The sequence below is a fragment of the Myxocyprinus asiaticus genome, chromosome 31 (genome assembly GCF_019703515.2).
Source record: "Myxocyprinus asiaticus isolate MX2 ecotype Aquarium Trade chromosome 31, UBuf_Myxa_2, whole genome shotgun sequence".
Classification (NCBI taxonomy): Eukaryota; Metazoa; Chordata; class Actinopteri; order Cypriniformes; family Catostomidae; genus Myxocyprinus; species Myxocyprinus asiaticus.
The window spans coordinates 24,371,713-24,395,266 of record NC_059374.1 but is presented as its reverse complement, the minus strand read 5'-3'; the positions used below and the strand labels follow the sequence as shown (position 1 = coordinate 24,395,266).

Here is a 23,554-nt window from a genome sequence, read left to right as displayed (position 1 = left end):
TTGTATTATTATATACTTGTGTTTTTACTGTGTAAAGCACCTTGAGAAGCTACTTTTAAAGGCGCTATATGAAATTAAAGTTTATTATTATTATTATTATTATTATTTTTATTATGACCTCGGCATTGTTAGCACCAACAACATGCTCTACCAGCTGATTTTCAGGAACAGTTGGACTTTTTTTGAGAGTAGACATTTTAGGCCAGTTAATAACCCCTATATCTGTTAAATGTGTTTTCAGCATGGGCCAAGGTGGAGGTGAGCGTGGAAGACAGGGTGGAGGTATCCTTAAATAGCCATGCCGAGATCCCTTGTATGTACATATCAAGAGAGCCGGCCATGATGATCGTGTGGTCCACGGTGAGAAATGGTCACTTTTACTTTTACAATACATACAGTGGATTAACTCGCTCCAAACATTAGCTCCAATGGGTCTTAATGATGAGATTCCTTTTAATGTTATGCTGTGATGATGAAATTGAGATGTGTTTTGTACACAAAATTATTTGCAAATTTATACTATGCAGTGTAAATGTAATTTTGATATGTTTTGTAAACAAATGTATTTTGAATTTTGCTTTATGTGAAATCTTGATTATGAATTATTAGATTAAGGGGATTATGCTGTATAACCTTCTTTATTATTTTTTTAACTTTGGATAGTTATTGTTTTCATGAATTTGTTGTTTCCTGATGTCGATTTGATATGGTATCTTCAGAGGTTATATCGGTTTGGAGGTGTATTCCTCTCTTTTGTCTTTCTAATTAAAAAAAGTGATAGGTTGGCCGGGTTCGGATTGGTGTACGCATACTGCCATACTACTTTTTCTTTTTCTGCCATAGACAGACATGGCGAGGGTGGTGTGGTTAGTGTACCATTCCAAACTCAACTATTGTCACTCTTTTACTGATTGTCATTGGTTTTTGTAATTGATCTTGATTGGCTACTCCATATTTTAAATACGCAAGTGATACACTCTTTTTCAAATACCTGATGAAGGTTGCATGACCGAAACTTTGTATTAATTCATTAAATTGTTTATTCACAAGCAACATCAGCGTGCGGGATTTTGTTTCTTGTTTACTTATCTCAGTTATTTTTCCTACGCACCTGCTGATAATGTCAAAATAATTTCACAATGCCAAAAACTTTTCATTTTCTTCATACAAATATAATTTCGTATAGTTACCTTTTGTTTTTTGGTTGAAATAGACATTCCATTTTTGTGACATTTCTTAACAGTTTTCATGAGATTCACATCAATATTGAGATGAACCTCAATAGAATCTACAGGAGCGTCTCAATAAATTAGAATGTCGTGGAAAAGTTCATTTATTTCAGTAATTCAACTCAAATTGTGAAACTCGTGTATTAAATAAATTCAGTGCACACAGACTGAAGTAGTTTAAGTCTTTGGTTCTTTTAATTGTGATGATTTTGGCTCACATTTAACAAAAACCCACCAATTCACTATCTCAAAAAATTAGAATACATCATAAGACCAATAAAAAAAACATTTTTAGTGAATTGTTGGCCTTCTGGAAAGTATGTTCATTTACTATATATGTACTCAATACTTGGTAGGGGCTCCTTTTGCTTTAATTACTGCCTCAATTCGGCGTGGCATGGAGGTGATCAGTTTGTGGCACTGCTGAGGTGGTATGGAAGCCCAGGTTTCTTTGACAGTGGCCTTCAGCTCATCTGCATTTTTTGGTCTCTTGTTTCTCATTTTCCTCTTGACAATACGCCATAGATTCTCTATGGGGTTCAGGTCTGGTGAGTTTGCTGGCCAGTCAAGCACACCAACACCATGGTCATTTAACCAACTTTTGGTGCTTTTGGCAGTGTGGGCAGGTGCCAAATCCTGCTGGAAAATGAAATCAGCATCTTTAAAAAGCTGGTCAGCAGAAGGAAGCATGAAGTGCTCCAAAATTTCTTGGTAAATGGGTGCAGTGACTTTGGTTTTCAAAAAAACACAATGGACCAACACCAGCAGATGACATTGCACCCCAAATCATCACAGACTGTGGAAACTTAACACTGGACTTCAAGCAACTTGGGCTATGAGCTTCTCCACCCTTCCTCCAGACTCTAGGACCTTGGTTTCCAAATGAAATACAAAACTTGCTCTCATCTGAAAAGAGGACTTTGGACCACTGGGCAACAGTCCAGTTCTTCTCCTTAGCCCAGGTAAGACGCCTCTGATGTTGTCTGTGGTTCAGGAGTGGCTTAACAAGAGGAATACGACAACTGTAGCCAAATTCCTTGACATGTCTGTGTGTGGTGGCTCTTGATGCCTTGACCCCAGCCTCAGTCCATTCCTTGTGAATCGATTTTGCTTGGCAATCCTCATAAGGCTGCGGTTCTCTTGGTTGATTGTGCATCTTTTTCTTCCACACTTTTTCCTTCCACTCAACTTTCTGTTAACATGCTTGGATACAGCACTCTGTGAACAGCCAGCTTCTTTGGCAATGAATGTTTGTGGCTTACCCTCCTTGTGAAGGGTGTCAGTGATTGTCTTCTGGACAACTGTCAGATCAGCAGTCTTCCCCATGATTGTGTAGCCTAGTGAACCAAACTGAGAGACCATTTTGAAGGCTCAGGAAACCTTTGCAGGTGTTTTGAGTTGATTAGCTGATTGGCATGTCACCATATTCTAATTTTTTGAGATAGTGAATTGGTGGGTTTTTGTTAAATGTGAGCCAAAATCATCACAATTAAAAGAACCAAAGACTTAAACTACTTCAGTCTGTGTGCACTGAATTTATTTAATACACGAGTTTCACAATTTGAGTTGAATTACTGAAATAAATGAACTTTTCCACGACATTCTAATTTATTGAGATGCACCTGTACAAATGAAACAATTGTTGGCAAAATCTTAACATGAAAATGACTTTGTACAGAAATTGCCCGGCAGGGACCAGACCAGGAGAAGAATCTACTACTTTGATGATCAGAATGAGATTATCGATGAGGGCAGTGATTACACTGGACGGATCAGTGTCAAACACTCTCATAACAAGAGCACTGAGCAGGGAAACATCATTCTGACCATTGACAAGGTGCGACTGAGTGATGAGAGGGAATTTATCTGCACGGTACACAATGTGTCCAAAGAGCACGGTGAAGGACGCACTCGACTCCAAGTCTTCAGTAAGATCAAACAGACTGTAGAGAAGCCTGGCACCTCAACAGTTCCTCTCTAGTATAATCATATGCTGCTTGCCTTGTTGTTCCCTTCTTCCTAACACTAAACCTCTCTGTTCTTTAGATTCGCCATCTTTTCCTGAGATTGAAGGTACATACTCTGGAATTTCTGTTGATGCCGAGGGGCCGTCAAAGGTAGAGGCACACAAATCATCTGTTTTTTTTTTTTTTTTGTCAAGCAAATGCAGTTTGGTTTATTAAACTTTGTATAATTATTGTATTTCTGCTCAGATTGCAGACTGTAAAGTGGAGAATGGGTACCCTAGACCCAACATCACATGGTACAAGGACAGGTTCCCTCTTCAGAACTCAGATGGTGGTAAATACTGGACTATTCTCTAATACATTACAGGCAACGCATATAACATGGCAAAATTATCTTGAGCAAAAATGTGGCTTTATTTTACATGGTTGTCATAGTTTTTTTTATTTTATTTTTTTTATTTATTTTATTTTATATTTGTAATTCTCAATTCAATTAGCATAAAAGAGCATTTCTTCAACTTCGGCACAATAAAAACAAAAAACAATTGACCTACTAATAATGTTTAACAGTGTATGTACATGCATCACAGAAGATTTATGCCATTTTTGTCATTTTTTCTGAAACATTGTCTGCAGTGAAACAGACGGTGATGGAAATTACATTTTTTACGTTTCTGAAATAAAATGGCAGACTCCTTTTTATTGCTAAGGCTAATTTCATAGATAAAATTGTATGTATCCATAATACTCACAATTAACTATTATTATTACACTTTTAGCATAATTTGGCAAAATTATAGCTTGATTGGAAATGTCAACTAATAAAATATTCTGCACACTAGAGATACTTACCTTTATTTTTGTTTGTTTTTCCCCCAAACATCCCTCATCTTATATTTAATGACTTTTGTTGACTTGGTTAACAAGTACACTAACTTTAAAAAAAAAAAAAAAAATTGAGGGACACCATTGTTTAGTGTGGTGAAAATGAGTGCACAACCGTGGAGCAGGAAATATTGAAATGGGTTGTCTCTCTGTATTTAGATTATTTTAGTGTTAAAGCTGCACTTAGTAACCTTTTCCTCATTAAAAAAGTTGAACTCCTAAAGACATGAATTGTAATTTTGCAATATATGTAGGAAATCATGAGCACTCACATGAGATCAAGACTCCAGTCATATCAGTAACCTTATAAAAGCTGTTTTATTATTCTACATGGAGAGGGTCCGCACATAGGGGCTGCCATGTTAGAATCACATGACCAGTTGAATATTACTCATTTACTCTCAGTAACTGTCCTGTTATTTGACACTTTCAATCACTGATTAAAGTAATCATGACTGACTGTGAGTAGTGAATTTCTACAATGGTATCTGAAACAGAAAACTATTTATTTACAATGATGCTGCATCTAAGCTGCTAGGTGTCAGTATAAGTCCAAGATGACACAAAGACAAAAGTTACTGAGTGCACCTTTAAATATGTAATAATAATTTGTATTTTTATAATGGATTTTCATAGTTTAATATTGAAAGTCTGGGTCTGAGACACGGCTAAAACAGGAAAATCTTTACATACATGGCATTTTAAAAGTTCCAAAAATCAATGGTGAAAAGTTTCCAAATCAGTTTTAATATATATATATATATATATATATATATATATATATATATATATATATATATATATATATATATATATAATGTACAGATTTTGTCTTTAATTCCAGCAGCATTTCCAGCAGCCATCACTTCAACACCTTATTCTTGAGTAATCATGCTAAATAGCTAATTTGGTACTAGAAAATCACTTGCCATTATATCAAACACAGTTGAAAACTGTTTGGTTCATTAAATGAAGCTTACCATTATCTTTGTGTTTGTTTTTGAGTTGTATTTGTTTGAGTTGCCACAGTATGCAATAGACTGACATGTCTTAAGGTCAATATTAGGTCAAAAATGGCAAAAAAGAAACGACTTCCTCTAGAAACTCATCAGTCAATCATTGTTTTAAGGAATAAAGGCTATACAATGCTTGAAATTGCCAAAAAACTGAAGATTTCATACAAAGGTGTTCACTACAGTCTTCAAAGTCAAAGGACAACTGGCTCTAACAAGGACAGAAAGAGATGTGGAAGGCCAGATGTACAACTAAACAAGAGGATAAGTACATCAGAGTCTCTAGTTTGAGAAATAAACGCCTCACATAACCTCAGCTGACAGCTTCATTGAATTCTACCCGCTCAACACCAGTTTCATGTACAACAGTAAAGACAAGACTCAGGGGTGCAATCCTTATGATAAGAATTGCAAAGAAAAAGCCACTTTTGAAACAGAAAAACAAAAAGAAAATGTTAGAGTGGGCAAAGAAACACAGACATTGGACAACAGATAATTGGAAAAGAGTGTTATGGATCTTAACCCCATTGAGCTTTTGTGGGATCAGCTAGACTGTATGGTGCATGAGAAGTGCCCGACAAGACAGCCACATCAATGGCAAGTGCTACAGGAAATGTGGGGTGAAATGTCACCTGAGTATCTGGACAAACTGACAGCTAGAATGCCAAGAATCTGCAAAGCTGTCATTGCTGCATGTGAAGGATTTTTTAATGAAAACTCTTTGAAGTAGTTTAAGAAGTTCTGAAAATGTTTTTCAAATTGTAATAGTAATTTTTCACATTATTAATGTCCTGACTATATATTGTGATCAGCTGAATGCCACTTTGGTGAATAAAAGTACCAGTTTATTTTCATAAGAGCAAAATCTGTACATTATTCCAAACTTTTGGCCACCAGTGTATGTATATATATATATATATATATATACTGTAGAAATTAAATATTTTAGTTTAAATAAAAATTAACGCCTGGGACATGGAAGTGCCTAAAGTTGAAGAAATGATTAATAATGATTTACACACAAATTTGTTCTGTTCGGTTTTGATTTTTTTTAGTGCTTTCTAGTTTCAGTTTATTTGAGTTTTTCAGTATATTTAGTTTTTATAATGACACTGATTTGACAATGATTAAAAAGAATCTTCTGTATCTGTTTTAGTGGTAAAGATCATGGATTCAGTGACAAAAAATCCCAGTGGTTTGTTCACAGTAGAGAGTGAACTGTCCATTAAGGTTGTGAGGGAGGATGAGGATGCACAGTTCTACTGTGAGGTCAATTTCTTCTTCCCTGAAGGAGTGAAAATGACTGAGTCCAATCGTGTCAACATCACAGTTCACTGTAAGAACTCTAAAGTGTATGGAAAAAAGTTTATTTAGTAATGTTCAGCAGTTGGGCCTAGTGCTTTAGGAAAGCTATCTGCTGGGTCTACAATGTTCAATGTCTTTCTCAGTGAAAATAAGGCACTTTAAAATCAACCATATTTACTTTTTTAATACACATGGTATTTTATATATATACTGTATATTGTGCATGATTCATCAGTGCATTGTATTCTAAAGAAGGTTTTTTTTTTTTTTTTTTACCTGGGTTGGTGGGGAAAATAATAATTTATGCATTATGCTATTTATGTATCCTTGTCAGTAATAAAGCCTTTCGAAAGTGTTTTTGTCATTTGCTTGGAAATATGTCACATTATGTAAGTAAAATGCTCTTTCATATTGACTTTAGTGTTTTATGTATCTTACTATTTCATTTATACCATTGCAGACCCCACGACAGAAGTAACACTTTCTATAAATCCAGATAATCCGTTCTTAAAAGAAGGTGACACTGTGGAAATCAGATGTAAGGGAAATGGAAACCCTCATCCCCTTTTTAGTTTCAGACATAAGGAGGTAATATATAATGTTAGCTGTTCCAAAAATGTTTAAATGCATTCATTGGATCACCTGCAGTTCTGGAGATCATTACAGTTTTAATTGTTAACAATTTTTTTAATTCCAGGAGTTGTTGGAATCAGAGAATGACGTACTGATTCTGGAAAATCTCAAGCGATCGGACAGTGGTACATATGAGTGCCTGTCATATGACGTAAACACATTTATTGAGGTCAATGGCTCCATCAGTATTCAAGTACACTGTAAGAACATACTCCTCAGCAGTTCCTTGGATATAGCATTTGTTGCATAGATGATGGTGGCCAACACTTTTTTCCTTCTAAGATCTGGATCCTATTGTGGTGACACCAGAGGAGATGGTAGTGGACCAAGGGGGAGATATCACCTTAACCTGCAATGCCTTGTCTTCTTTATCCGTATTAGCAGCATGGTATAAGGTAAGAGCAGCCCCTCAACAATCCAGACCCAGATCCCCTAAGATCCAGACCTACTGGTCCATGTAATTCTTGTGATTTATCTGTGATGTTGATGTTACTGTGCTAATATGTGGTAATAATTACCTTTTGTAGATTGGAAATAAACTGCGGTCTCGTCAGAGACCATAAGCCAAGTCCCAGCCTTAGATTATATATATATATATATATATATATATACACACATTTTATTTAATGCATTAGTTAATTATATAAAATATAAAACTTTCAAAAAGAATTACTACAATTAATAATGTATGGCCGTAAGCAAATTTATATATATATACATTTTATTTAACGTGTTAATTAATTATATAAAATGTAAAATTTAAAAAAAAATGACTACAATTAATAATGTACGGCCATATGCAAATTTATGTATATATAAATTTTATATAACGCGTTAATTCATTATATAAAACGTAAAACTTTCAAAAGAATTACTACAATTAATAATGTACAGCCGTATGCATATTCCGTAATAATAAAAAAATCATACCAGAGGAGCAATTCAAGCTCGAAGTACCACTTTCATGTTTTTGCGAGTTACAGAAGTATTGTGCAGTAAGTGCAACTCCAGCTGTACAGGCAACAAGCCACACTTACTGAGAGCGGGCAGCACAAAAATGAGTAATGGAACCCCACACAGCAGGACTTGTGTTACAAGACAGCTGGACAGAGAGCACAGCTCCAAATGCAGGGGTCTAGAGACGTGTCAAAGTGTACATAGAGCACACACAATTCTCATTACTGTACAAAGAAGTGTACATAGAGCAACAAAAAAAGCCCAGGCAGACAAAGGAAAACTTCCTGTGAAAACAGCCCTGTCTGCCTCGGACAGGCCGGCAAACTAGGCTTATGTTCAATGATATGGAAATAAAGTAAACAATCGACTTCTAAAGCCACTTTTTGTATTGTCTAAACACTGGTCTGCCACCATAATGTAATGTATTTTAATGATCCAAATGATTATATTTAACATTATAATTATTATACATATTATTGTATTTATAATTATTTTAATCATTATATAGTGAATTATCTTTATTTAGGGGTGTCAGACGGGCGCTTTTGGAGCGTATCACTTTGGTTGCGTTGCGTCATAAACTTTATGCCTCAATTGCTTTTATAGGTCGCTGTGTCAAGTTAAAAGTAGTTTGAAACTCAGAAAAACATGTAATTGTGAAAAATTGTGCTCCGTCCAGCTACTGGCGTGCACAGAAGGGGGCAGCAGGGGCTTGAGCCTTTCGTGCCCAAATTTAAAGGTGCCCTTCTGGTCTTCCAGATAAAGGGGGAAAATCTAATAATAAAACAAACCAGATTTATACACAAGCCTCTGAAATTATAACTAAACTTTACCTGAATCTGTGATTGCATTAATCTTTGAAAACGTTGCCTTCTCAGGTGCAAAAATCACTAAATAATTCCACAAAATGACATCAGCCCTCAACGTGCTGCAGGTGATCAAGGGATTAGGGTGTTCTAGTTTAACCCATTGCACGAGTTCCACCAGTAGTGGGCACTCGCGCAACATAAGCAATGATGTACATCCGAGTCCATGAGATAGAGGGAAGTTAGCGAGGGTACGGGATACAATTTTAAAGTGGAACCCAGCCAAGGTCACAAGTATCAAGCAAGCCTGAGTGTGATTTGTTCTCTGTACAGCTGCGCGTTGCCTATACAGCTGGAGTTTTGCTTACTGCCCTCTGCTGAAAACAGGTTGTACTTCAAGCTGGAATTGCTCCGATAGTAGGAATATTCATTATTACGGTCAAGGGACATGATTAATTAAGTAAATATTTTTACACTTTATTTTTTATATAATTAATCACACTGAATAAACGGGTTAAATCGACAGCCCTGATTATGTGATTAATTCGATTAATTATTTGACATCTAATTATTCATTCATTCAAATTTGTATTGATTTACAGCTATAATATATCCAGGATTAATATTTTGGATCTGCTTGATATACAGTGCTCTTGAAATGTTCTTGTAATGGAGGAAATGGCTATATTTCAATGGTATCAGTGTCTGTTGGCTGAGTTGCTTGTGTACCTACAGTAGTCCATTGTAATATGTGTTTCTGTTTAGGATGGTATGCAGGTTGGGGACAGGCATGTTTTACACTTACACAATGCCTCCTATGACACAGCTGGGATCTATATGTGTGAACTGACCGTCATTTCCATACCTGAGCTACAAAAACAGAAGTCTGTACAAATCCATGTGCGAGGTGGGTCAATGCTAGTGTTCGACCAATATGTTTTTTTTATCAGCCAATGCTGATATTTAGAGAGCAGGGTGGCCGGTAGGCCAGTTTGATGTTGATTTATATATATCACACAAGTTTATATGATAGTAAATGTATATTTTATAATGTATATAAAATTGCTAAAAAATTAATTCATTTTTATTTAGCAATATATTTACTGAAAATTTCACATAAAAAAATTAACTTTGTAAAAACAAAAATAATATTTTTGTGCTTATTGGATGGTAGATAGTAGCTTCTCCTGGTTTCTATTTAGTTACCCATTTAGTCATTTGTTCAAAAAAAAAAATTAAAACAAGGAAGAAAGAAAAAACAACACCGCACACAGTAGTCCAGTAACCACAAATGGTATGTGCGCATTGTTAATTGCATTTTCTCAGAAAAAGACAGAATGAAATTAATTACATATTGTGCACAGTGAATATGACATTAAACATGGTTAATTGTGTAGTGCACTTAAAGGGTTAATTTACCCAAAAATGAAAATCCTCTAATGATTTGCTTACCTTTAAGCCATCCCAGATGTGTACGACTTTCCTTCTTCAGCAAAACCGAAATGAAGACTTTAATAATCACATTTAAACAGCCAGCAACCTGATGGCACCTGTTTACTTGCATTGTATGGACAAAAAGAGCTGAAATGTGATTATAAAAATCTTCACTTCGATTCTGCTGAAGAAGGAAAGTCATACACATCTGGGATGGCTTAAAGGTAAGTAAATCATGAGAGCATTTTCATTTTTGCGTGAACTAATCCTTTAAAGCACTTCAAAGTATGAATTCAAAGATGCTCTCTCTGTGGCACGTTACAATGAAAACGGTGATTGGCTCTTTCACAAGCAAACAGGTGATCCTCTGCACCATCACAGCTCTCAAAAACGTAATGGCCAAACAAGAAGATTTATCAGACTATGCCAGTATTTTAAAAACACTAAATATTGGCCTATATGTCAGCATTGGTGATATATCGGTCCACCACTACTCAGTGTAGCAGTGCTTGATTGTGATTATGTGCTTTTATGGCAAATAGCCTCTAAATAAACCCTGTGCCTGCTTTAGGAAAGCCTGATATCACAGAGGGGATTGCAGTGGGCCCAGTGAATAAGGTTGACCGCACTGTTAACTTGACATGCTATGCACAAGGATATCCCACCCCCAACATAAGTTGGGACCTCTCTGACCAACGTGTATCCTTTCATCACCCAGCTTTTAACCAATCAGGAACAATCACAGGTCCTCAAATTTGGACATGATTCACTCAAGTAGGTCATGTTCCTGGAAACACAGTCAAATCAACCAGTCAGATTTTAGGGTTAGGGTTAGGACTGGTGTTAGGGGTTTCAGCAACAGTCCAATCAACCTGTAGTTTAACTGGTTATGGGTTAAGGTTAGAGACAAGGTCTGCTATGCCCTATGTTTAGTTCATAGGAATGTTGGCCCAGTATCATGTCCTACATGGGTTAACATTGTGCCTTTAGGAAGCTTAAAGTGAAAGAAGTATTAATAGAAAATTAAGTAGAAAATTAAGTAACAATTGAGTAGATAGTAATTTTGCACCACCAGTCACAGGTTTACAGGGTCAATCTCACGAAACATGTCAAGAATTGTTTGAGCTATAATTCACCCCAAATTCAAAAGAAAAAAAAAAAAAGAAAAAAACAGAAGAAATTACATTTTACCTTAAAATAAAAAAAGATAATTTAGTACCATTACGACATTTTGCAATGTGACATTATTTTCATGGCAACCACATTTTTAAGCATGTTTTACTTATTTTATTTCATTTTATTTATTTTTTTTAAACTCTCATTATCACTGATGGTCCTCATTAGATTCTCATTACTGTAATACAATGATTTTAAACATGTAAATCACTATATATTTTAAAGTAGTATGACAGATATTACACAAAACACATAGTTTTACAGCAGTAATGTCTTAAAGGGAGAGTTCACCCCAATATTTTATTTTTTTATTTTTTTATTTATCCCCTTCTCTCCCAATTTGGTATGCCCAATTCCTACTACTTAGTAGGTCCTCGTGGTGGTGCGGTTACTCACCTCAATCCGGGTGGTGGAGGACAAGTCTCAGTTGCCTCCGCTTCTGAGACAGTCAATCTGTGCATCTTATCATGTGGCTTGCTGTGCATGACACCGTGGAGACTCACAGCAAGGGAGGCTCATGCTACCCTCCGCAATCCACACACAAATTACCACACGCCCCATTGAGAGCGAGAACCCCTAATCACGACCACAAGGAGGTTACTCCATGTGACTCTACCCTCCCTAACAACCTGGCCAATTTGATTGCTTAGGAGACCTGGCTGGAGTCACTCAGCACACACTGGATTCGAACTCATGACTCAAGAGGTGGCAGTCAGCGTCAATACTCGCTGAACTAACCAGGCCCCCTATGAGTTCACCCCAATATTAAATTCTCTCATCATTTACTCACCCTCATGCCATCCCAGATGTGTATGATTTTCTTACTTCTGCAGAACACAAATTAAGATTTTTTCAGCTCTGTAGATCCATACAATGTAAGTGAATGGTGACCAGACCTTTCAAGCTCCAAAATATCATATATAGGCAGCATAAAATAGTTTATATGACTCCAGTGGTTTAATATTTGTTTTCTGAAGTGATACAATCACTTTGGGTGTGAAACAGATTAAAATGTAATTTTAATAAATCTCCACTTTCACATGAAGAAAGTCCTACACAGTGCATTTTGGAGTGCATATGACATAGTCATGTATTCAAGTATTGTACAAGTTTTATAGCTTACTGTTTGAGCCTGATATTATCCATGACAAAATATTATATAGACTGGCCAGTCTGTCCCTATACCTGTTGCGGAGGACCATGAGACAACCACTGGTGTCCTCAGTATGATCTCTGTCAAGGCCACTTCAGAACTCATAGCCAACTGCAGCGCCTCAAATGAGTTTGGGACAATCTCTGTTTCTCGCAACATTGAAGCCTGTGAGTTTTTATTGTCTGGTTATATGCTTTACTCTTCTCTCTTTTCCAAGATACAGATTTCAAAGCTATACAGATGTGTTTAAAAATCTCTAGTCCACTTCTGTTCCCCTCCCCTCCCCCTCCCCCCACCCCACTTTCTTAGTATTTGTTATTTGCCCCTTTTCTCTTTTATGACAGCATGTACTCGAACTGTCTTGGACTTCACATATTGGGAAGATCTGATTGAATCTAATGAATCTAATACCTGACTTTTTTTTCAAAGGAATTAGCAGGGTTAATGTCCTATGGTTAACGAATTAGCACGGTTAAGTTCTGAATCTTTTCAATACCCTCTAACTTTCTATTTATTTTCAGGTTTAAATTGAACCCTAACCCTAACCCCTAATCCCAGATTTTCAATGTGGACTTTTGAACCCAACTGTAGATTTTGATCTCTCTTTCCATATTCTTGAAATATATTTTGTTTATGATTAATGTTACCTGCTCCATTTCTGTTACCAATTTTTCTTGTGTGTAGTTGCACGAGGAACAACAACTACAACCAAAGCGCCCAGCACAAAAGGTAGGTCTCTGAACTACTGTATTTATACTTGTGCAGTGAGTGATCTGTTAATTTTTTTCTAGCAGATATCTGAGTGCCATATAAATATGGTCATTTGAGAAGGCAGCTACAGTGGCGGTTGATGTTGCGCTGTATATTTATTCTAGTGTGTTCGATTCAGAGGTACAGTGAAAGGCATCAGTCACTCTGTGTGTGTTTGAACACAAAGCAATTTTACAGTAACAGAAAAAGGCAGTTGATGGTGTATGTGCTGTAATGCGGTCTCTGGACTCTCATTAGGACACAGGCAGGGTTCATGTCAGGCTTGGCAGACTCTTCATGTGACTTCATGGGATCGGAGAGCTTGGCATCAGAGCAGATTAGATAAAACAGCCACTCTCACTTGGGGATATTAGCTGACCTTTCTGCTCCTTTTATTTTTAGCTATTCTCAAAGCTGTTATCTCTCACACTGTTTATGCTGGTAGTTAGGAAAATAACCAGAGGTAAAGAGATACTTCACCCCTTTTACTCCCCCTTATGTTGTTCTTCCATGGAGCACAAAAGGAGATGTTTGGCAGTGTTACCATTGGTCTCTGTTCATTGAATGGAAAAAAGATGTAATGAAAGTGAATGGTGGCTGTGACTTAACATACTGCCTAACTTCTCCTTTTGTGTTCCACTGAAGAAAGAAAGTTAAACTGCCTTGGAACAACATGAAGATGAGTAAATGATGACAGAACTTTTATTTTTGGGTGAACTATCCCTTTAAAAGAAAAAATAAGCTTGTCTGTGTGTCAGTAAAGGACAGATTATGATCAAACAAGGACTGGGTATCAGCTTCTTTAGAGGCCCTCTCTTGTCGCAGTTGCAAGATGGAATGTCTAATTAAGACTTCACATGGATGTTTTGAGAAATTAAGTCACAATTTCCAAGTTTTTTTTTCTTCTCTTCAATTTATTTATTTCATATTGTTTCCATAGCAGTGATTTGTTTCCATGGTGTCGGGCCACTCTCTTAGTTTTCTCTCAGTTTGAGGACTAAGAAAAGTAATCGTAAATTTGACGATTCAAATCGCGTGAATTCAAGTCGCGTGCAACCTCTGGGCAATTCCAATGTTGCAGACATGGCATATGCAGTCTAAATGTGAAATTTAACTTCTCATAGAAAGTACTCATTACCTGTATATAAAACCATTTGTATGTATAATCATAAACCCCACAGATAAAGTCCAGACATCTGAACATTTTCAGTGTAGACAAGTTTTAGTTTTTTTTCAGTTTAGATTGTGCAATTAACTTATGTTGCAGAGCATTCAAAACACTTTGAAACTGCAGACTTTGACCTCTGAAACATTGGTATGATATCCACTAAGTCTGCACAACAGATTAAATTAAGACTAAAATCACAATATGGCCTTCCACGATTACTAAACCACAGAAGGCTGCATTTAAATAGTGGGTGTGTTCCATTCAGAAGTGATCATTCCTATGCCCTATTACCTTCAAACACTTTAACATCCACTGTGAGAGCTTTGAAGTGCTGAATGGTGTGGAGCTCAAAATTAAAGTTAATTTTAAATTCACTTTATAAGTCATTTTTATTGGAAATTCTTTTTAAAGCAATCTTATCATGATTGTTCAAAGTGCCCTTTGGAGGCTGATTTTTCCCATTTGGAACGCAGGTCTGCATTCACTGCATCAGTCAGCACTGCGTGAGCGAGCGGCACCCTCTAGCGTCTGTGTGTGTCACACGCTCAGCAGCGCATCAATATTAGATGATAGCCTATATGTTTATCATATATTACAATCAATCAGTTTGTCAAAATTTTCCCTTCCTAAATGTTTCTATAGTAAGCTTGAAAACACGTTACATATTAAGCAATTGTCAGTGATCTATCAGAATCATCATGGTAAAAGAATGGTGGAGGTTTGTAATTCTCCCATTGATATCCATATGATTTGATATGAAGCATCCGTAACACATCCATAACACATTATTATGGGCATTTTAAGTAAAGAAAGGAGACTATTTGATCATCATAGTTACCATGTGCACTACACCAAGGCCAATTATGTTATGATTAAGGTGTAAACATGCTGGACGAAGTTGAGCTACAGTCACATTATCTAGGTCTGTTAGTCTAACTAAACTAAAGCAAAATTCAAACTAAAGCATTTAAATTACATTTCAAAAAGGTGAATTATTATTTTATCAAATTTTTAAAGTGCATGTAAAAGTGCACTGGCCCTGTTGGCCTGGTCTGTAATCTGTCTTGAAGTAACAGAAGTATCATCTAACAAGAAAAGAGAAATAAAGTTAAGGAAATGTATGAATATAACTACTGTGTGTGGTAACCCAAATCCTTGTCATCTCTGCAACAGGAATTACCGTTCCACCAAAAAAACAACAGAAAGGTTTGTATTGCTGCTTTGCCAATGCCTGAAGCCGGTTGCACACTGTGCATTTTTTCTTGTCCTTTATGATTGTCAGATTGTGCAATAAAAAGATCTTGTGAAAAAACTAAGGCAGAGTGTACGACATCAACAGAATTTGTGTAAGACTGTCTGATATACAGGATCTAAGGACTTGGGTCTCAATTGACATATCATTAAAAAGAAAAAAGAGAAAACTGGATCTTTTACTATTCCTGAAATTTGTCTCCAAAAAATCATGTTCAAAAATCGTACAGTGTGCACCGGGCTTTAGGCCAACACCAGCCAGACTGCAATACCTCCATCACTGCTGGCCTCACTCACATGAACGCCCCTCCACAGACTACACATGCAGCTTTGCTGTGTAAAAGCCATCATTTTCTTGTTAACCATCACATTAAGACTGAAAGATTTGGCCAAAAATCTAATTGCGATTATTTTCAAAAATATTGTGATTTGAGATGATTATTAACATAAATTAATGTTAATAAACATAAATGATTAACATAAAATGGGTCTTTGCCAACTTTTCATCATTATTTTTTTTTTGCAATCCAATAATAAGTTATTAAGTTAAGAAATTAATATGGAAAAATAATTTTGTATAATATTAACAACAAGCTAAGCAAGCTTTTATGTTGGCAGAAGCTTTTATTTTAGCAGTACAGGAAGACATTTCTGTTTGTAGTAAAGTTGACAAATAATACTGAGAAATGCTCTCATCCACTCTTCTTTCCACAAAAGCCCAGTGTAATGAGATTACTTTAGATTTGGATGTTAACTTTTAGTGGCCAAGCTTATTTGAAATTACACAAATGTGCAAGTAGTGCATCTAAAGCAATGTAAATATAACACACTCAATCATTAGCCTCGTGCATGATTTCAGCATATGTAATACACTACAGAGAACAGAGCTGCGCACATACAGTAAGCGTAGTGAGTAGCGAGTGCAGACTATTTATTTATTCAATTATTGCAGATTTATAATCGCACTACATCATATCGTGATTTCGATTAATCGTTGAGACCTACTTCACATGTTCCATAATTAAATTGGGTTGATTGAACTGAAGAATCAGCAATGACTGTCTAAGTTTGTTGTAGGTTGTTTTTATGAATAAAATGGTGGCATTTATCTCTTGTTTGCCATTATAGAATGAATTATCCCAGAATGCTTTGTCTCATGATCTTTACCCTCCACACCATACATCACATGTCATCTCTGCTTTTCTCTCTCTGCCTAGCACACAATTATTTACTCAGAATACACTTTACTGAAAACCCTATTGGAAATTAAAGGGATAGTGCATCAAAATATGAAAATCCAGTCATAATTTACTTGCCCTCATTTACAAACCTGTTAACTTTCTTTCTTCTGTGGTACATAATGTTAGTCTCAGTTATTCACTTTCATTGCATCTTTTTTCCATTCATGGAAAGTGAATGGTGACTAAGGCTGACAGAATTTAAATTTTTGGGTGAACTATCCCTTTAAAGTGTTATAGCAAAAGCTCTGCAAAGCTACACATATTTCTGTCAACAGTAAAGGTAATGTTCACCCAAAGTATGTCGCTTTTTTTTCTTTCTACCTTTCAAAGGCTGCGTTAGATTAACTTCAACCTTTTTCTTTTTTGCTCCACCAGGTGGTAGTGGAGTCGCCATAGCCATCATCATCATCTGTCTTCTCCTGCTAGCTATTCTCTGCAGTGTGCTCTACTTCCTCTACAAGAAAGGACGGCTTCCGTGTGGGCGCTCGGGAAAGCAGGATTTGTATGTGTTTTTGTATATGGAAAAAATAGATTCAATTCAAGGTTATGAAAGTATAAGATATAAAAAGCCCATGTACTGTAACTAGCACAGCTTTCTTTTTCTGTGTTGAAACAGGAAGTTTTGGTGTGGCATTTAAAAAAAAAAAAATAGCCAATGTGCTTGTGTTCTGTCAGAGCCAATAGCTTAATATAAGGGGGAGGGACATTTTAAGTCTACAGAGCCTTTGATCGGACAAAAATCTTTGTAGTTCAAGATGAGTCATCAATATTTTTGGTGTTTTTCAGGAAGAGAAAGACTTTAACATTTAAATACATCTGTTAAAGGTTAATTTTTTCAAACTTTTGGAGTACACTAGCATATGGACTGCCCACTATTGGCATAAGCTCAGTTTAATGAGGCCTACATTTATTTATTTATTTTTTTTCAAAAAGAGGTACAAAACAAAATGTCATAATTACAAGAAATGAAGTTGACAAAAAGATATAATGCAATACCTTATATGCATAATGAGAGATTTATATATATAAAAAAAATAATAGGTTGGTCATTTTTGACCGGTAACACAACCGAACACAACACAAGGGTTAAGTTGAATTCACTAGACTGCACATAAAAATGTGGTTAAGTTTTGTAATAAATTAATAACCACTTGCTTGATCTACACAAATTAGGTAACGTTCAAAATCTTAAAATTGCATATAGCTGATGCAACCCATTCTTAAATACTGCTTTTATAGGCCTGCTTTTAAATTTGCTGACAAGTTAGAACTGTTCTGTTTTCATAATTAGCAAATTTGTATTCATTTTCAGAATTGGTAAAAGTAATTAAAAACATGACTTGTTACATATCATTGGAAAGGTCTCAGTTAGTAGAATACAATTGTATATATTTGTTTGAATCAAATACTAAACTACAGTGAGTATTAAGTGTGTGAAATCCACATAGATACACATGTGAACAATAATAAACAGATTGAGCCTTTTTATCATGTTTTGGCTTATTACTTAATGAAAAATAAACATAATATGGAAAATGTCATATCTTACAGCAGGTGATTCCGATTCAAACAAGCCCAAACACTGCATTATTTGATGTGTAGATCTTGAACTATTCCTCAAAGAGTCATGACACGCTAATGTGGCTAAAAACATAGCCATATGAAACATGATTGATCACGTACGAGGACTTTGTTTCTGCCAGCACACATGCACACATGGGCTCATCTAATGGTTGGACATGCTCCTGAACACAAAATGTTTTAGTTTTTTGGAATATATGGATAGATATACGGGTCATTGAAGTGACGCTATTTTTTTTAAATTTATTTTGTCCACATCTAATAAATTATTCAAAAATACATTATAAATGCAATTCATACAAAACAGTTACTTGAATACACCTCTTTTATAATGAACATGTTTTCAATTACTTAGTTCAGAGTGATTTTTATCTTTTTTTTCTGGGGCTTAAAGTCAAAAATGTCATGTGGTGCAACCATCCGGAGACAGTAAAAAAAATCAAAGTCTCATTAAAAGCTGAAATTCTTGAAAAAAGGACTGGCATGGGTTGTGCTGAATAATCTTTTACTATTATTTATTTTAAAAAATGCAGTGAAAAATGTTATTTTAAAATACGATTCATATTCGAAAAACCTTTGCCCACCAAATCATAGTCATGTGGTGCAGCTAACATGTAGGTAGAAATTTTGTTGTCATGTGACACAATTCATAAAACAGAGAAGATCTCTTTTGACCCACAAGACTGTGTAAGAAGATTTAAAAACAAATTATTATTTTGTCATATCATTAAATGTTAATGAAAAGGCACATTTGGTTCAGGTCATTTGGTGCAACCATGTAAAAAATATCTTGATATTCTTGACTAAACAATTCATGATATTTATAAAAACTATTTTTCACCTTAAAACATATGTTTGAAAACTTTTTTGAAATTAACAGTGAAGTTGTGTACACTCATGTATTCAAGGTGCAAGGAAACTCTTTTAATACCTTTTATTTGAGGGTTGCACCACATTACATTTTTAAAGTCATTAAATAAAAAAAAATAAAAACATTTTTTTTTTTTTTTTACAAAATGCTATAAATGTTTTTCAAACAATTTGTAAAAACAACATGAACTCAAAGATTACATGTCTATGAACTTGACACGTGTTTTAAACTAGATTTTTTAAATATTTCAAATTTGTATCACCTCAGACAACCTTATTTGTCAATGACCCATACATTATACAAGTATCTGTGAACAAAAAAGCTTTAATGCTTGTTTCTTTTTATTCCAGCATGAAGGAAACGGCCAGTAAGGATGACATTGTGATGGAAATGAAGAGTGGCAAATCTGAAGAGGCAGTGCTTTTACAGGGAGTCAATGGGGACAAAAAAACACCCACTGAATAGGTTATTTCTCCTATGTTTTCGAAATGTTGTAGATTAGCATTATTGTGTAGCTCTTTTAAAGTCCACTGAGAAGTAGACTCACATTTCACTTCTAACAATATAAGAAATAGAAGACCCAAGGCTAACACTCACTGTGCAATGAAAAACTTATACTGTTTTTTTCCTGGTTAGTGAGATGAAGACTGAAAACTACATGGGCATGTGGATAGGACAGAGGCCTGTGTCCTATAGCACTCAGTCTTGGGGTGAAATCCCCCATACCAGAGTGTTTAAAGACTTCACCTTACAAGATGTCACCTGAATTCTGCCTATGTTTTGTATTTGACTTGCTATAATGTGATTCCATAAAACACCAAGCTCATTAGACAACCTCTCTCCAGTATTTACAACATGTATATATGAAATACTGTATATACAGTATTTAGCTATTTAAAATGTCTGAGACAACATTTGAAAGGTTGTGCTTGAATATCATTTTTATTTTATTTTTTAGAACTTTGTTGAGGGGCATATGACAAGTGCCTAAATCATTATGTGCTATTTGCTGTCACATGTCTGTTCAGAACCTGCTCTCACCTCTTCCATATAGTCCATGCACTGAACCACTAAGAACTGTCTTTACCACTGCAGCACCACTGTAAACATTTCCACTGTCCTCTATGCCCAATGATAGTCATCTTGAGGGCATTTTACTGTACAAATAAGTCAGGGAAAATCTCTGGCATGGATGACCTTTTTTCCAAATATGTAATCAAAATGTTGGCCTCTTTATTTTTTATATTTTTATTAGCTATATCAAATGAAGTTCTATCTGAAAGTCACTGAATGTCCGCTGTGAGAGTTCAGTCAGTTCTGTTCATGCTAAAGTTTAAACTAAATGTCCCAATTGCCTGAGAGAAAATGAAGCATCCTGTAGAGAAGGGACTAAAACTCAGCTGATTTCAGTGCTGACATCTATTGCCTTTATTTTTTATTGCCATAACCTGCTGTCCTCATCTTGCACTGAATGTAAATAATGAACAATTGTATGACAATCCTCTCCATTTTTAAGCTTTTAAGAGTCCAATTTGAATTGCAGGTACATGGGTTTGTTCATGTTTTCTAAATACATAATATTACATACAGGTTTTTCTCACTTTTTTGCATTTTTGTCTGGCTTATAGGAGGGAAAGCAGAACAGCAAAAATGTCATGGTTACTGTTCATACACCATTTAGTTTTCTCCAGAAAGAGTATAGCAACTGCTTTGATTTCGATTTCCCCCCCTCAGAATCTATCCCTTACCAAAGCAGACCCACAGGCTCTTTACAGCAAACTCTGTCCTGTCCATGGTTGGACTTTTTTATTATTTCTTTTATTTCCACGAGCATGTTATACTCTTTTGTGTTAGTGGCATTTTTGTAAATGCTTGTTTTTGAATTGTCCTGTATTTCTATTAAAAAGGTCTGGTTTACTCAAGCCATAATTTTGTGATGTTTTGAGCAATTTTTTATAAATCAATAAAAACTTATATACAATGGTTATATACTGGTTATATACAATAGTTGGAAATGTTCCCTTTCAAAATATAATCCAGATTCCTATACCAGCAGATCAACGAAAACAGCTATTGCCCTTTCTGCTTATGTTTAGTATTGTCTTGCTGTAATTATGGGTTTTATAAATACAAAAGTATTTACCAATAAATGACAAAATAATAATTACAGCTCAAGGCATTCATAGGCTGCAAACTGGTAGTTGACCCGAATTTGAATTTCTTTGTAAAATAATAAGTGTGTGTGTGTGTGTGTGTGTGTGTGTGTGTGTGTATATATATATATACACATACATATACAGGGTTGGGGAGTAACGGGAATACGTATTTTAAATACAAAATATAAGTAACTGTATTCCACTACAGATACAATTTAAATCATTGGTAATTAGAATACAGTTACATTCAAAAAGTATTTTGATTACTGAAGAGATTATTTTGCATTTTATTATCATTTGTTTAATTTAATATTTAGTCCTTTCAGATGGAAAAATATATACATATAAATGATGCGATCCAAAGTGCATTTGAACAGCGGTGAAACACTTTCTTATGATGTGTTACATTCATACGAGCAGACAGAGAAGTACGTTTCAAGTAAGTTTGGAGCAGAAGGAATAGAAATAAACCTTGTGTAAATTGTCAGCTTTATGCTAAACTAAAATGCTATTTCTAGCCATTTTACATGCACGTTACCAGACACGATCATATTGTTTATCAAGAAAATTCACGTTGGATCATATTTTCTTTTTTTCTACTAAGACTTTTGATATTAGGGCAAAACTCTTATTCTTGATAATAAGTGTAGTATTGTTTTCCTGTAAAAATATCTAAAAATCCTTAAAACAAGATCAATTAGATTGATCTTGTTTTAGAAACAACACTGCATAAGATATTTAGGTTTTTCAGAGAATGTATTTTTAACATGTGTATTTTGTCTTACTGTACTAGCAGAGTTTTTATAGTCAAAACAAGTGAAATAAATCTACCAGTGCTGAAGAAGTAATCCAAAGTATTTAGAATACATTACTGACCTTGAGTAATCTAACGGAAAACATTACAAATTACATTTTACAGCATGTATTCTGTAATCTGTAGTGAAACACATTTTAAAAGTAACCCTCCCAACCCTGTATATATATATATATATTTATATTACACTTTGTAAATAAAACATACATAATTTAGATTGTCTCATGCATAGATTATTAAAGGGACAATTCACACAAAAATGAAAATTCTCTCATCATTTACTCATCCTCATCAATATTTCAGCTCTGTGAATGCAAGTGAATGGTGACCAGACCTTTAAACGTCCAACAAAAACAAACAAACAAAAAAACATATAAAGGTATCATAAAAGTAATCCATCAGACTCCAGTGGTTTAATCCATGTCTTAAATAGCGATCCAATCGGTTTTGTATGAGGACAAACTTAAATATAACTCCTGTTTCAATGTACATCTTGCAATTGAAGTCTCCATAGGCACGATCATGATTTCAAGCTTGATTTTACTTCCTAGTGATTGACGCATGCGCAGAGCCAGAGTCCATCTAATGGGGGAGCCTACAAGGTTAGCAGAGAACAGCATAACGCGGCGGTCCCATAGACATTCTATGGGCGGTACACTGGCAAGGAGACAAGAGGTTGTTCTTTTTTTAATGGATGTCTATGGAGGAGATGCTTCCCGATGCTGAATAAACTGCTTTAGAGACGAAACAGCTCATCACTTATTGAATTGACCGGCTGTCCTCCAATCTTCATGTTTTAGGGCCCAAAATACTTCATGCAAGTACGCAGACGCAAGTGCTTTGACAACGCATGGCCAATGCGTGTTCCCGTTGTACATACATAACGTGCGCTCTTGCGGTTACAAACCTCAGACCACAAGGGGGCGAAAGAGTTTTTTAGGCGCCACGAAACCAGATGTCAACTGATCTGTTGATAGCAACTGATCCGACTGAAAGTCGACAGAAAAATATGTTTGTATAATCTAACTTGTTCGGCAAGACTCTCCTCAAATTTTTGCTCTGCCATGACAGCTGTTGATTGAAAAACAAAATCCGCTGTAGTGCCCCTTGCGGCAACGTTGAGAATACAGCGCGTTTCACAATGCAACGACACATGAAATCGAG

General features: G+C 35.4%; 1 protein-coding gene across 2 annotated transcripts in view; it reads left to right on the top strand.

Annotated features, from left to right (window-relative positions):
* mcamb (melanoma cell adhesion molecule b) overlaps nt 1–21,342 on the top strand; it is a 68,912-nt gene extending 47,570 nt beyond the window's left edge. Inside the window, exons 2-17 of one of the 2 annotated variants that reach the window (XM_051664798.1) lie at nt 242–360; nt 2,908–3,157; nt 3,276–3,346; nt 3,443–3,530; nt 6,251–6,430; nt 6,860–6,987; nt 7,097–7,232; nt 7,315–7,427; nt 9,561–9,702; nt 10,801–10,928; nt 12,569–12,725; nt 13,243–13,287; nt 15,650–15,682; nt 17,344–17,470; nt 19,771–19,885; nt 20,057–21,342. In XM_051664798.1, coding sequence (XP_051520758.1) covers nt 242–360; nt 2,908–3,157; nt 3,276–3,346; nt 3,443–3,530; nt 6,251–6,430; nt 6,860–6,987; nt 7,097–7,232; nt 7,315–7,427; nt 9,561–9,702; nt 10,801–10,928; nt 12,569–12,725; nt 13,243–13,287; nt 15,650–15,682; nt 17,344–17,470; nt 19,771–19,885 — 1,832 coding nt within the window. In that variant the 3' untranslated portion in view covers nt 20,057–21,342. The remainder of the gene's footprint in view (nt 1–241; nt 361–2,907; nt 3,158–3,275; nt 3,347–3,442; nt 3,531–6,250; nt 6,431–6,859; nt 6,988–7,096; nt 7,233–7,314; nt 7,428–9,560; nt 9,703–10,800; nt 10,929–12,568; nt 12,726–13,242; nt 13,288–15,649; nt 15,683–17,343; nt 17,471–19,770; nt 19,886–20,056) is intronic. The other variant, XM_051664799.1, reaches the window with a different exon arrangement.
* The last annotated feature ends 2,212 nt before the right edge of the window (nt 21,343–23,554 follow it).